A 13,170-nucleotide genomic window follows, 5' to 3' on the forward strand; every position below is an offset into this window, starting at 1 on the left:
TCCAAGGATATTATCGTGCCTCCTTATAGAGCTCTGCCATTACCACTCCTGGAATACTGCATGTAGTGCTGGTTGCCCCATCTCATAAAGGTTGAGGTAGGACTTGAGAAGGTACAAAGAAGGATAGTCAGAATGGTAAGAGGATTGGGGTGTCTCTCATATAAAAGGCTGAAAAGGTTAAGGGTTTTTTTTGCTTGGAAAGGAGAAGATTTGGGATGGACATGGTAGAGGTTTACAAGATTATAAGCAGAAAAAAAATCAAAAGCAAGAGGTTTATTACCCTGCCAAACAATATTAGGACCAGGGAGCAATCAGTAAAACTGAAAGTTAGTAGTTTCAGAATTAAGACAAGGAAATATTTCTTTAGGAGTTGATTTTAAGACCTGCGCGCGCGTGTCCACGTGCGCACCAGTTTTAGAACATGCACAGGTCACCGCATGCATATTATAAAATGCTGTATCCACACACACATGTGCGGACGGCCCTCGACTCGTATGCACGCGTGGGGGAGGGGATTTTAAAAAGCAACGCGCGGCAACATGAGAAGGGCTTCCCCAGTTCCCTATACCCATGATCTAACCTTCCTACCTTTTCCCCCTCTCCTCCCCGACCCCTACTCCCTACCTAACTATTATAATATTTTTTATTTTGTACCTTACCGCTCCTTCGGAGAAGCAGTAGGCACACTTCCCCAGGACAGCAGCTGATGGTGCTGTCATGGCCCGCCATCCTGCCCAGATCACGACCTCAGTCCGCCCCTTCTTTGAGCCCGACGCTTCGGCACATAACAGGGGGTTACGCGCATGGTTGGGCCCTTTGTAAAATGCGCACAGCGCACGCAGCATATCTGAGTTCAAGAAGAGTCTGGATGTGTTTGTAGAAGACAAGGACATAAACAGATATTAGAGATTGAGTTAGCTGCTGCATAATTGTTTCTCTATGGGGAATGCTTAGATGAACTCTGGTTTGGGTCTTTTGGGTATTACTAATAAATCTGGGGCCACTGTTGGAGACAGGATGCTGGGCTAGATCGACCATTTGTCCAACCCAATTTGGCTGTTCTTATGTTCTAATATTCTGTCCTTTTCCCTGGAAGATGTTTTTTTTAAATAATGTCTAGAATGTGAACAGCTCTGAGGCAATTTTCAAAGCCATTTCCTTGGGTAAAACAGTACTTTACCTACAGAAATGGGCTTTTACAAAATTGCCTTTCCTATATGCAGGTAAAAGTATGCGTTTAGAGCCTGTAGGCATGTACTTTTTGTTAAACAAAATGAGCGGTACACAGCAGTCAATGTACAAATACACTATCTCACATTGATAAGACAAAAAAACTTTTAAAAGAATATAAAAAAAGAAATTGTCCAAAAAATCTTTATTGCATAAAATTACAAACATATAAATACAAACATCATATTAGAGAGAGCCAGATATGGCTCATACCTGTATCAGGGAATGAATAATAAATCTACAAAAATAAAAGCAAATCAATATATATCATACAACATAAAGCAAACAATGAAATACATAAAATACGGTAAATTTAATTTTATAAAGGCAGACATAAACAACATAGAAATAATGAATATATAAATCAATCAAGTAAATAAATAAAAACACCATATCTAAAGTATATATGAAAAAAGGGCAGCAGAGAGACAAATAAGAACCCTATGGTGCCTGTATCAAAAAATAATAGTATTAATTAAAAGATGTGATTTATAATAAAAATAAATAATAAATTGATTATAAAAGGGGATTGTCAAAACAGACCTTTTCAGTAGACGGAGCTAGTTGGCTCAAGAAACAAACCACTCACCCTAAAGATGCCACACAAATGTTGTTCAGACAAGGCACAACAAATACCTTAAAAAAAAAAAAAGAGCACATAAAAAGGGAAGGGAGAGGGAAGGGAAAGAAAAAGAGGAGAGGGAGAGATAAAAAGGGGAAAGGGAAGGGAGAAAAGGAGGGGGAGACAAATCTCCCTTCTCTTCCTTTCCCCTTCCCTTTCCTCTTTTACTTTCCATTCCCATTACCCCCTCTCCTCCTTTTTCATATGCTCTTTTTTCTTTTCTTTTTCTTTTTAGATAATACAGATTGTCTGAGCAAAAACTGTATGACACCTTTGGTCTTATCAATATGAGATAGTGTATTTGTACATTGGTTTGTTTGTGCTGTTTTTTATGCTTATGCCGAGTACTTTTACCTTCACTGAGCAGGGGCGTTCCCAGGGGCAGGGAGGGAAAGGGTTTAGCACTTAAGCGCATACGTTTGCATTTTTGCACATATTTTTTCTTGAAAAAGCCATGCGCGCACACTGTCAGGTGTAAATGTGTGCAGGTAATTTGGGTGGGATAATTTTCCCTTTGAAAATTAGTGTAAAGTCTGCAGATAAAATGTACCCACGGACTTTACACCAGTGTGCACAGTTATAAATTATCCCCTTAGTTTAGACTTATCCAGTTATTACTTAGACAGATAAGTTGCAATTTTAAGACTTACCCAGCTAAATAGCAGCAAAACCACCTCTTAGCTGGATAAATCAGAACTTATCCGGCTAAGCGGTGCTGAACTACTGTACAGGTGAATTTTTACTTTCAAATTTAAAAATGTACGCGTGGAGATTTTACACATGTACGTTAAATAGCACTTACCCTCTGTAAGGCGCACATGAAGGAAATTACCACCAGTTCTCCCAGAACCCCCATCCACTCAGTAATTCACAATAAAGACATTTAATATTTCTTTCGCTAGATAATGAGCAGGTGTAACTATGCTTGAGTAAGCTGCCAAATCTACATGCATAAGTCTCTTATGAAACAGCAACTTACATGCATAACTGTTGGCCCCACCCTGGAACACGCCTAGACCACCCTGTTTTTATACATATATATTTACATGCGAATCCTACTTACGCGTGAATATTTGAGCTTTCTAAAATAGCATTTCCCTGTACATACCCGGATCAGTCCAGACTCCTGGGTTTTGCCCCCCCCCCCCCCCAGCAGATGGAGACAAAGCAGTTATCAAAACAAACTCCGCCTATAAATAGGCTGGTGCCACCTACAGTCCGGCAGTATTCTTCTATCTCCAGCAGATGGGAGAGGTGCCAAACCTACAGTCTGGGCTGTGTGCTTAAGTTGATTATCTTGTGTTTAGTTAGTTTAGGGGACTTTTTTGTCTTTTGTTTCTGGATTATTTTATTTAAAAAGAATATAAAAGAAAGGAGCTTGTGGCAGCACAGTGGTCGTTAGCCTCCCAGGTGGTCGTTAGGTTCTGAGAGAGCCATCCCATGCTGGTCTGAGGCAGCTGCTTCACAGGGTCGAGGGCCCTACTTATCTTCTCAGCAGCTTGTGTGTGACACCGAGGAGCCCCGGTTCACTCCACCCAAAGGGATCAGCAACTTGGACCACTGCCAGGCAAGTTTTATAATTTAAAAAAAGTTTTGCTTTCATTTTCTCCCGCACCGTCTCTCTCCCCTTCACTCCCTGTCGCAGCGCGGTATTTGCCTTTCGTTTTGCTGTTTATTCATTGAATTTTCTTTAATTTATTTTGTCTTTATTTTCCTGTCACGACTCGATGCCGCGTTCGTCCGTTTGCCACGTGTGCGGGTCGGTCCGCGCGCAACTCTCCAGGGAGGGCCTTTGCTCGGCTTGCATCCTGGGGGAGGGGGAGGGGCTGTCGGGAGCCAAAAAAATAAAAATTATTAAAATGGCAAAACTAGTTAAATCAAAGTCTGCCCCAGTCCCGCTTGGGATGTCTGCTGCAATTCACTCTGAGGCTGATCAGTTCCCGTTCAGCATGGGAACGGGGGACCATTTTCCAGTCATTCAGGGTTGTGTCTAGTGCAGCGCTGGGGGAGGGGGTTTTACCTCCTCCTCCTTTCTCCCCAGCAAGGTTTTCCAAGGGACAGGGAACCTTTACAGCCTAATTCCCCTGCAATGGAGGATAGCCTCGAGGGGGCCTCTGACTCTTCCTCTTCCTCTTTTTTGTCACAATTTGTGTTATTACTTCATAAAGCTTACAAGGAGAGGAAGTTAGGGAAGCTACGATCTGGTAAAAAGGTCGTTTTGTCAATGATCTAAGCCCTCTGCTAAGAAAAGGTCTACCTCTAAGGGAGGTGCGGAGCCTGCTCAGCCTAAGCGGCCCCATCGGTCAGGGGTTCCCCAGATTACTACGGATACTTCTAGTCAGGATTATGATCCAGATGACCTAGACCTACTGCCCAAGCCCCCACAGGAGGTGGATGTAGACCCTGATGTACAGCACCAAGGCACAATGCATGGGGCGCATGCTGCGGAAGGGGATGGCCCTAAGCTGGTGCGCCTCTGTAGAAAGGAGGAGTTGGGTCCCCTTATTCCTTCTATTTTAGCCGAACTGGGCATTGAAAGTCCCCCTGAGGAATCTAAACTGGGTGCTATGGATCCGGTGTTGCTGGGTCTGAGAGGCCCTGCTTCTTCCTTTCTCTTTCATTTCTCGGCTACAGATTTGCTCTTCCGGGAATGGGATACCCCAGACCTGGGATTGAAAATGTGTAAAGCCATGGACAAGCTATATCCTCTGCCAGAGGATGCTTTAGAGCTGCTTTGAGTACCCAAGGTAGATGCGGCAGTGTGCGCTGTTACCAAGAAGACCACGATCCCGGTTACTGGAGCTACAGCACTCAAGGACCTGCAAGACAGGAATTTGGAGGTGCAACTTAAAAAGATTTTTGAGGTTTCAGCACTGGGAGTGCATGCGGCTGTTTGCAGCAATTTCGCCTTACGAGTGGGTCTCTACTGGATTCAGCAGTTGCAAGGTAACACCGCCTTATCGGATGAAGAGGCAGGTCGTCTGGAAGCTGTGGTGGAGTACAGCGTGGATGCACTACATGATCTACTGCACACATCGGCCAGATCCATGGTTTCAGCTGTCTCAGCTCGCAGGCTCCTCTTTTGAGAAACTGGTCGATGGATGTCTCCTCCAAGTCACAGCTAGGGTCCTTGCCCTTCAAAGACAAACTACTTTTCGGTAAAGACCTGGAAGATATGATCCAATCTCTGGGGGAGAATAAGATTTCTAATTTCTCCTTGCGGTTATGAAACCAAGCAAAGAGCGGTGCAGGACACCTTGCAATGACTTCTGCAACTAGGGGCCATCGTCTCAGTGCCTCTGGAGGCAAGAAGGAAAGGCCATTACTCCATAGTGCCAAAAAAAGAGGGATCCTTTCGGCTCAATCTGGATCTAAAAAAAAAAAAGTAAATAGATGTCTCTGGGTCCCCCGGTTTCGCATGGAGACACTCTGGTCAGTCATTGCCTCGGTGCGCAAGGGAGAGTTTCTAGCATCCTTAGACCTCACGGAAGCAGATCTTCATATAGGCATTCAGTCAGACCAACAGAGGTTTCTTCGGTTTTCGGTACTGGATCAGCTGGTACTGGTACAGTTTCAAGCTCTGCCCTTCGGTCTAGCCACAGCGCCCAAGACATTCACCAAGGTGATGGTGGTGGTGATAGCCCATCTCCGCAGGGAAAGGTTGCTGGTGCATCCTTACTTGGACGATTGGCTAATTCGTGCAAAATCGAAAGCGCTTGCCCAGGAGGCGAATCAGAGAGTACTTCAGCTCCTACAATCACTGGGCTGGGTGGTCAATTTCACCAAGAGCCGACTGGAGCCCACTCAGTCATTGGCGTATTTGGCTGCTCTATTTGACACTCAGCAGGGCAGAGTTTTTCTTACCATGGAACACATCTCCAAGCTGCAAGTCCAAGTAAGAGGTTTAATGCTCAAGCACCCACCTAGAGTCAGAGATGATTTACAGGTTTTCGGGTTCTCCCTGGGCCTTTGCTCATATGAGGCCTTTACAGTCCGCCTTCCTTTCCCGATGGAACCCAGTCTCCGAGCTTTTTCATCTACCTTTGCCGCTTATAGAGGCAGTGCGATCCAGTCTCGACTGGTGGTTGGTGATGGACAATTTAGTCCGAGAAGTTCCCCTGGAAATACCCGACTGGACAGTGGTCACCACCGATGCCAGTTTCTCTGGTTGGGGAGTAGTATGTCACGGGAAATCAGTACAAGGACTTTGGTCTCCCGTCGAATCTCTCTGGTCGATCAATTGACTGGAAACCAGGGCGGTATGGTTGGCATTGCAAGCATTCCATCCTCTCCTCCAGGGCAAGTCGGTCAGAATTCTCTCAGACGATGCGACCATGGTGGTGTACATCAATCGCCAAGGAGAAACCAGAAGTCAACCGGTGGCGATGGAAGCTCAACAATTGATTAGCTGGGCAGAACAAAACTTGGTAAGCATAGCAGCGTCTCATATCGCCGGCGAGGACTACATGCAGGCAGACTTTATAAGTTGTCACCGCCTCGATCCCGGGGAATGGGAATTGATGAACGCGGTTTTTCAACTCATTTGCGACGCATGGAGCACGCCCAGCATGGATCTCATGTCGATGTTTCGGAATGCCAAAGCTCCACAGTTCTATGCTCGGTGGAGAGAGACGGGAGCAGAAGGGGTAGATACCCTAGTGCTACCTTGGCCCACAGAGGTTCTTCTGTACATCTTTCTGCCTTGGCCATTGATTGGCAAAGTGCTCAGGCGGATAGAGATCCATCCAACGGAGGTCATCCTGGTAGCTCCAGAATGGCCGAGACGTCCCTGGTTCGCGGACCTTCTCAATCTTGCTGTGGAGGGCCTGCTGTGGTTTCCAGTTCTCCCGGACCTGCTGCATCAAGGGCCTGTTTGTTTGGAAGAAGTCGATCGCTTCTGTCTAGTGGCATGGCTTTTGAAAGGCAGAGGTTAAGTCGCAAAGGCTGTTCTCTGGCTGTAGTAGCCACACTCCTCTGATCACGTAAGACTTCTACCAATCTCACGTATGTTAGAGTATGGAAAGTTTTTGAGACTTGATGTCTGGATCGAGTGGTCATGCCTACCCGGTTTTCGGTGTCAGATACTCTGTGTTTTCTACAATCCAGTCTAATGGTTTGTCATGAAGTTCCCTCAGAGTGCAAGTGGTGGCGCTTGGTTGTTTGCGTGGATCCGTCCAGGGCTTAGCATTAGCCGCACATCCGAATGTAGTTCATTTTCTTAAGGGAGCAAAACACTTGCGTCCTTCACTTCGGCATCCCTGTCCATCATGGAGTCTGAATTTAGTCCTCGCTGCTCTTTGTTCGGCGCCTTTTGAGCCCTTGAAGAGATCGACTCTAAAAATTCTTACCTTGAAGGTGATTTTTCTGGTGGCCATTACATCGGCTCATAGGGTGTCTGAACTCCAGGCACTTTCATGTAGGGAACCCTTTTTTGCGGATTTCGGATTCGGGAGTTTCTTTAAGGACAGTTCCGTCTTTCTTGCCAAAAGTGGTTTCCTCTTTTCATGTCAACCAATCGGTTGATCTGCCGGCCTTCACAGAGTTAGACCGTTCGGATCCTTTGGCTGGTGACTTGCAGAAGCTTGACATTCGCAGAGCTTTGCTGCGTTACCTAGAGGTTACCAATTAGTTTTGTGTGTCTGACCATCTCTTTGTGCTGTGGAGTGGTCCTAAACGAGGACAGCAGGCGTCCAAAACTATTATAGCTCGTTGGCTAAAAGAGGCTATTAGTTCGGCCTATCTCCTTCGCGGTAGATCCCTTCCTACGGGTCTGCGTGCCCACTCTACTCGTTCGCAAGCGGCGTCTTGGGCAGATGGTATCACCATGGGAGATATGCAGGATGGCTATGTGGAAATCCTTGCATACTTTTGCAAGACATTACAGACTGGATGTTCAGGCTCCAGTTGCGGAAGGATTTGGAGAGGGAGTGCTTCGAGCGGGCCTCTCCAGATCCCATCCCAATTAAGGAAGCTCTGGTATATCCCAGGAGTCTGGACTGATCCGGGTACGTATAGGGAAAGGAAAATTAGTTTCTTACCTGATAATTTTCATTCCTGTAGTACCACGGATGAGTCCAGAATCCCGCCCATCTCAGACATGAGAGAAAGGGAGAGTCCGCTCGGTTCTTATATATTATCTTATTTCAGATTGGCAGAATTCTGAATTTTGTCCTCAAGTGGTTCTCAAGGTTCAGGTCCTGGGAGGATTCAGTGGACCGGTTTGTTTCTTTTACTGTATATAGTTATAATGGTGTTGAGATTTCCATTCTGCTTTGACATTGAGTAATACTGCCGGACTGTAGGTGGCACCAGCCTATTTATAGGCGGAGTTTGTTTTGATAACTGCTCTGTCTCCATCTGCTAGAGGGGGGGCAAAACCCAGGAGTCTGGACTGATCCGTGGTACTACAGGAATGAAAATTATCAGGTAAGAAACTAATTTTCCTATACATGGGTACATGCTATTTGCACCTGTATATGCTAATTTTTCCACATGCAAACTTTTGAAACTTCATATTTTAGCGCATAAGTTGCTATTTTAAAAGGCACATGTGTAAATTTGCCAACATACTCGCATATTTTTACAGCTGCTATTTCTCTCCCATAAGTGATATTAAATTTGTTTATTGTGTAGTTCTGACTAGGTGGAGTATCTGGGTGAACTGGGGGGAATTCTGGATGAAGAACTAGAAAGGTCTCAAAGACCTGGAGAAGGATGGGGCAAACTGGTGGACTAATTGATAAACTGGTTAATTTCGTTTAAACGTGCAATTTTAAAATTAGCTGATTTACCCATGTAAATCAAGACTTATGAAGATAATTTTCAAAGGAATTAAATGTAATGTATTGTCACAGAAAGTTTTAACCCTTAAAGTGCCCTTAAAGTGCATGTAAAACCTATGGACAATTCAATTGCATATATTGTAGCAGATTTCAAAAGCCCACTTAGATATGTAAAGTGGATTTACACGTGTAAAGCCCAGTTTTAAGTGTGTAAATCCTTTTGAAAATTGCCCCTTAATGCATATCTATTTTTTAAATAATTAGGAAAAGTGCACCCATTCAATGCGTTGATATATGTGGTTTCAAAATGTATTGGATTTATTCACACATAAGCTTACATATGCATGTATGCTGTGGATTAGAGATTCACATATTTTATAAAATGTACACACATCAAACAACGTGTTATAAAAAACTTGAGTAGATCTCACAGCCATACACACGTGCATATGCTGCCGCAAGAATTAGTTTGAAAGTAGCTTCCCTATGTTTAACTTGTTAGATTTTAAACTATTTTATGGCAACAACAGATTAAGCATCTAACAAAATGTTTAGACACCATTGCCTTACAAGAACAATAATCCCCATTCCCTCCCCTATTCAAGAATATTGAACATCAATGTTCATAACAAAAAAACAAAAAGTTAAAATTCGGACTCCTCCCAATGGCTTCATTCAGTTAACTTAAGTATACTTATAATACATGCAATAAAATTAAATGTCTTGAATTTATTCACACATAAGCTTACATATGCATGTATGCTGTGGATTAGAGATTCGCATATTTTATAAAATGTACGCACATCAAACAACGTGTTATAAAATACTTGAGTAGATCTCACAGCCATACACACATGCATATGCTGCCGCAAGAATTAGTTTGAAAGTAGCTTCCCTATGTTTAACTTGTTAGATTTTAAACTATTTTATGGCAACAACAGATTAAGCATCTAACAAAATGTTTAGACACCATTGCCTTACAAGAACAATAATCCCCATTCCCTCCCCTATTCAAGAATATTGAACATCAATGTTCATAACAAAAAAACAAAAAGTTAAAATTCGGACTCCTCCCAATGGCTTCATTCAGTTAACTTAAGTATACTTATAATACATGCAATAAAATTAAATGTCTTGTTCTGAGATTCATGAGACTGCTAATATGTTCAGAATCGCACTATGAGCTCTGTGAGGAAGCATGGATACATATGGGCCCCAAGCATCGAAAAATGTATCAAAGGCAGTGGCAGTGATTTTGCTGTTCACAGTTACATTTTGATTGAATCATGTTGGCTTATCCTCCACTGTACATGTGAAAGCTTAAACAACATGATAGAAATCAAGTAAATAAGCAAACGGCCGTTTGACTTTGATAATGGAGGTTAGTCAAGACGATTTGTTTTCTTCATCCTAAATCATGATGAAATCATTCGCTAGCTTATCACTGTGTGCATGGGACCCTTTTGTGTTACGTTTAAGCCTTATTTGATGTAGGGAATGGTAAACCTTTTATGTTTTTGGCAGATTTTGATTTTTTTAAATAACCCACTCTGATCAAATGTTTGGGTTTGAGAGAGTCCTCTTATTGTAAGAGTGGTTTCAATTCCTGTTTTGTATGATTTCAGAAATACCAAGCTTTACATTACCCATCCCACATGCCAAATACACTGCAGAGAGAAAATAATTTTTAGATTAAGCTATTTTCTTTGATTTAAGGACTATGGGTACTTTATGTTAGGACTAAGCAATTTTAGAGAAGCTTAGCAATCTATATATGTGATTTAAATAAGCTTGGATGTATGCTCCCTAAAGGGTAGATTTTAAAAAATTGCGTGATCGCGTACTTTTGTTCGCGCACCAGGCGCAAACAAAAGTACGCAGGATTTTATAAGATACGCGCGTAGCCGCGCGTATCTTACAAAATCCGGGGTCGGCGAGCGCAAGGGGGTGCACATTTGTGCAACCTGCGCGCGCCGAGCGCTGCCTGTTCCCTCCGAGGCCGCTCCGATTTCGGAGCGGCCTCGGAGGGAACTTTCCTTCGCCCTCCCTTCCCCTCCCTAACCCACACCCCGGCCCTATCTAAACCCCCCCCTTACCTTTATTCCACGATTTACGCCTGCGAAAAGCAGACGTAAATCTGCGCGCCGGCCGGCTGCCCCGCTCCGTGTTCCGGTCCCGGGGGCTGGTCCGGAGGCCGCGGCCACGCCCCTGGAACACCCCGGGCCGAAACCACGCCCACGTCGCCGCCCCCAAAACGCCGCATCACGCCCCCGAAACGCTGCGTCATTCTGCCACGCCCCTGACACATCCCCTCCCGCCCCTTTTAAAAAACCCCAGGACTTACGCGCGTCCCGGGGCTCTGTGCACGCCGGCGGCCTATACAAAATAGGCACGCTGGCGCACAAGGGCCCTGCGCGCGTAAATCCGCCCGGATTTACGCGCGCAGGGCATTTAAAATCCGCCCCTAAGTGAGCATGGATCTGTCTCACCATTTCTTTTATTTTTTTTTTTTTTTGCAGCCGTTCCATTGTTTATAAATTCTCAAATAACTAGAAGGCAGATACCACAAGAAGAGATTGTTTTGCTTTTGTAACTTTGTGCATAATTTTTCATGTTCATGCCTTTATGTAGTTTTTGAATGTATTGGTATACATAATCATCCAGTTAAATCACACTCTTGCCTGAGATTTAGCAAAGAGTGCTGTTAAAGTAGAAAAATGATTTGTGTTTGACCATGGCAACTGGTAAACCTATAGTAAAAGTTGTCATAAGCCTTCTTTTTTAGTGCCATTGGCTTGGAAATTTCATCATTTGGTCCTGCAAGATCTGTTTTTGAACAAGATGCTGTTTTACTGTCTGAATAATGTGTGTGTTCTGTGGAAGGTATCCTAGGTTACACAGCATGGTGGTTCGCTGTTACCTTCTTATTCAGCAATACTCAGAAGCCTTGATGGCCCTTACCACTATGGCATCCCTTAGAGACCATACCACCCCGGAAACACTCAGCATCATGGATGATCTCATCACTTCGCCAGGGAAGGACAAGAATGGGCGAGGACACATGTTGGTTATTCGAGTTCCCTCTGTGCAGTTGGCAATGTTGTCAAAGGAAAGGCTCCAGGAAGTGCGAGACAAACTTGGTCTACGATACCGCTTTGAGATCATTCTTGGGAACCCAGCTTCAGAACTTAACGTTGCTAGGCACTTTGTAACACGATTAAAGGTTTGCAATAAGCACATTTCACTTTAACCACTATATTCCCCATCCTATTTATTTTGGATAAATACCTAAGATTCATCACAGCTTTATCAGGGTCTCAAAAATTCAGTACCATTTCATGACATGCTGGAGGTGCCCCGGTATGTGTAGTTGCTAGTCATCTCACTAGGCACTACACTTATCATTTCTGTTGCACATTTCCCTTACTGGATAAGTTGACTATTGCTGCTGCTGAATCAACATTTTTATACTTATGAGTTTGGAAGGAGCTAAAATGGCCAGTAGTTACTGGCCCTTTAAAAATGGCATTGATTGTAATAATCAATTACAATGGAAACAGACTTTCTTGTAGCTTGTGTTTTAATTGCTAATTGTTGATTATGCATTTATATAATAATTATTATTATTTTATTATTATTATTTATTATTTTTACTATACCGGCTTTCATGACAAGAATCACATCAAACCGGTTTACATTTAACAAAGTGTGCAAGGTAAAAGAGAACACAAACAACTGTAACAAGAGCATGATTAGGAGAGTGACAGTTACAATAAAACAGGGAAGTGAATAATCTGTTTAAAGGCAATAAAAACGAGCATAGCTTTCTGTTTAAAGGAACACTTCAACTTGGATGAGATGAATCGGCCCTTCCAAGTGTATAGCAGTAAAGTATTTGGAATTTACACCTTCAGAAGAAAAAAAGTAACGTTTGATTAAAAAGCTGTTTGAAGCATAATGCACACCAGGAAATCTCTTACCTTCTCATTCACAAGCGTGTGTGAGGCTGTACTATGCACCTGCGGTGGCTTCCTGATGGGCTCAGTAGGGAATAAGGTGTTTGAAGAGAAAATTGAGAGCTGTACAAATTGATTTTACATTTTAAAAAGTTCTTTATTCCCTCTGAAGGATGCAAATTACTATAATTTAGCACTACACCTACAAGAAATGTTGAAATTTAGAGATGACTGTTGGATTGAAATACTGTCATTCCAGGAGCAGTGGTTGTAAAGTACCATCACTGTATATGTTGCAGGTGTATAGTTCTCATGAATTGTGTTTAAGCTTTTGGATTTCCATTTTAAGGGGTAATGCTTGGACTCACTGTTGCCCATTGATAGTCTAGATAGGTTATTGATGGTACTGCTGGTCTGAATTGATTGAAAGGGAGAAGGATTTTAGATGCAGATAAGCAAAAAAATATATCTGTGTACAAATATTGGGATACTCATTATAGACTATGGCAAAACAACTTTATCCTGGAAGAGAGAACAATGCAAAAAATGCTTCAACAGAGAGTAGTCTTGAAAGGCCCTG

At 43.3% G+C, this 13,170-nt stretch overlaps 1 protein-coding gene across 5 annotated transcripts in view; it reads left to right on the top strand.

The window, feature by feature from the left end:
• The window catches only part of GREB1L (GREB1 like retinoic acid receptor coactivator), a 729,370-nt gene that overhangs the window by 586,481 nt on the left and 129,719 nt on the right, over positions 1 to 13,170 (top strand). For all 5 annotated transcript variants that reach the window (XM_029591103.1, XM_029591107.1, XM_029591104.1 and 2 more), the window contains one exon: positions 11,518 to 11,857. In XM_029591103.1, the coding sequence (XP_029446963.1) occupies positions 11,518 to 11,857 (340 nt within the window). The remainder of the gene's footprint in view (positions 1 to 11,517; positions 11,858 to 13,170) is intronic.

Source organism: Rhinatrema bivittatum, chromosome 2, assembly GCF_901001135.1.
Source record: "Rhinatrema bivittatum chromosome 2, aRhiBiv1.1, whole genome shotgun sequence".
Classification (NCBI taxonomy): domain Eukaryota; kingdom Metazoa; phylum Chordata; class Amphibia; order Gymnophiona; family Rhinatrematidae; genus Rhinatrema; species Rhinatrema bivittatum.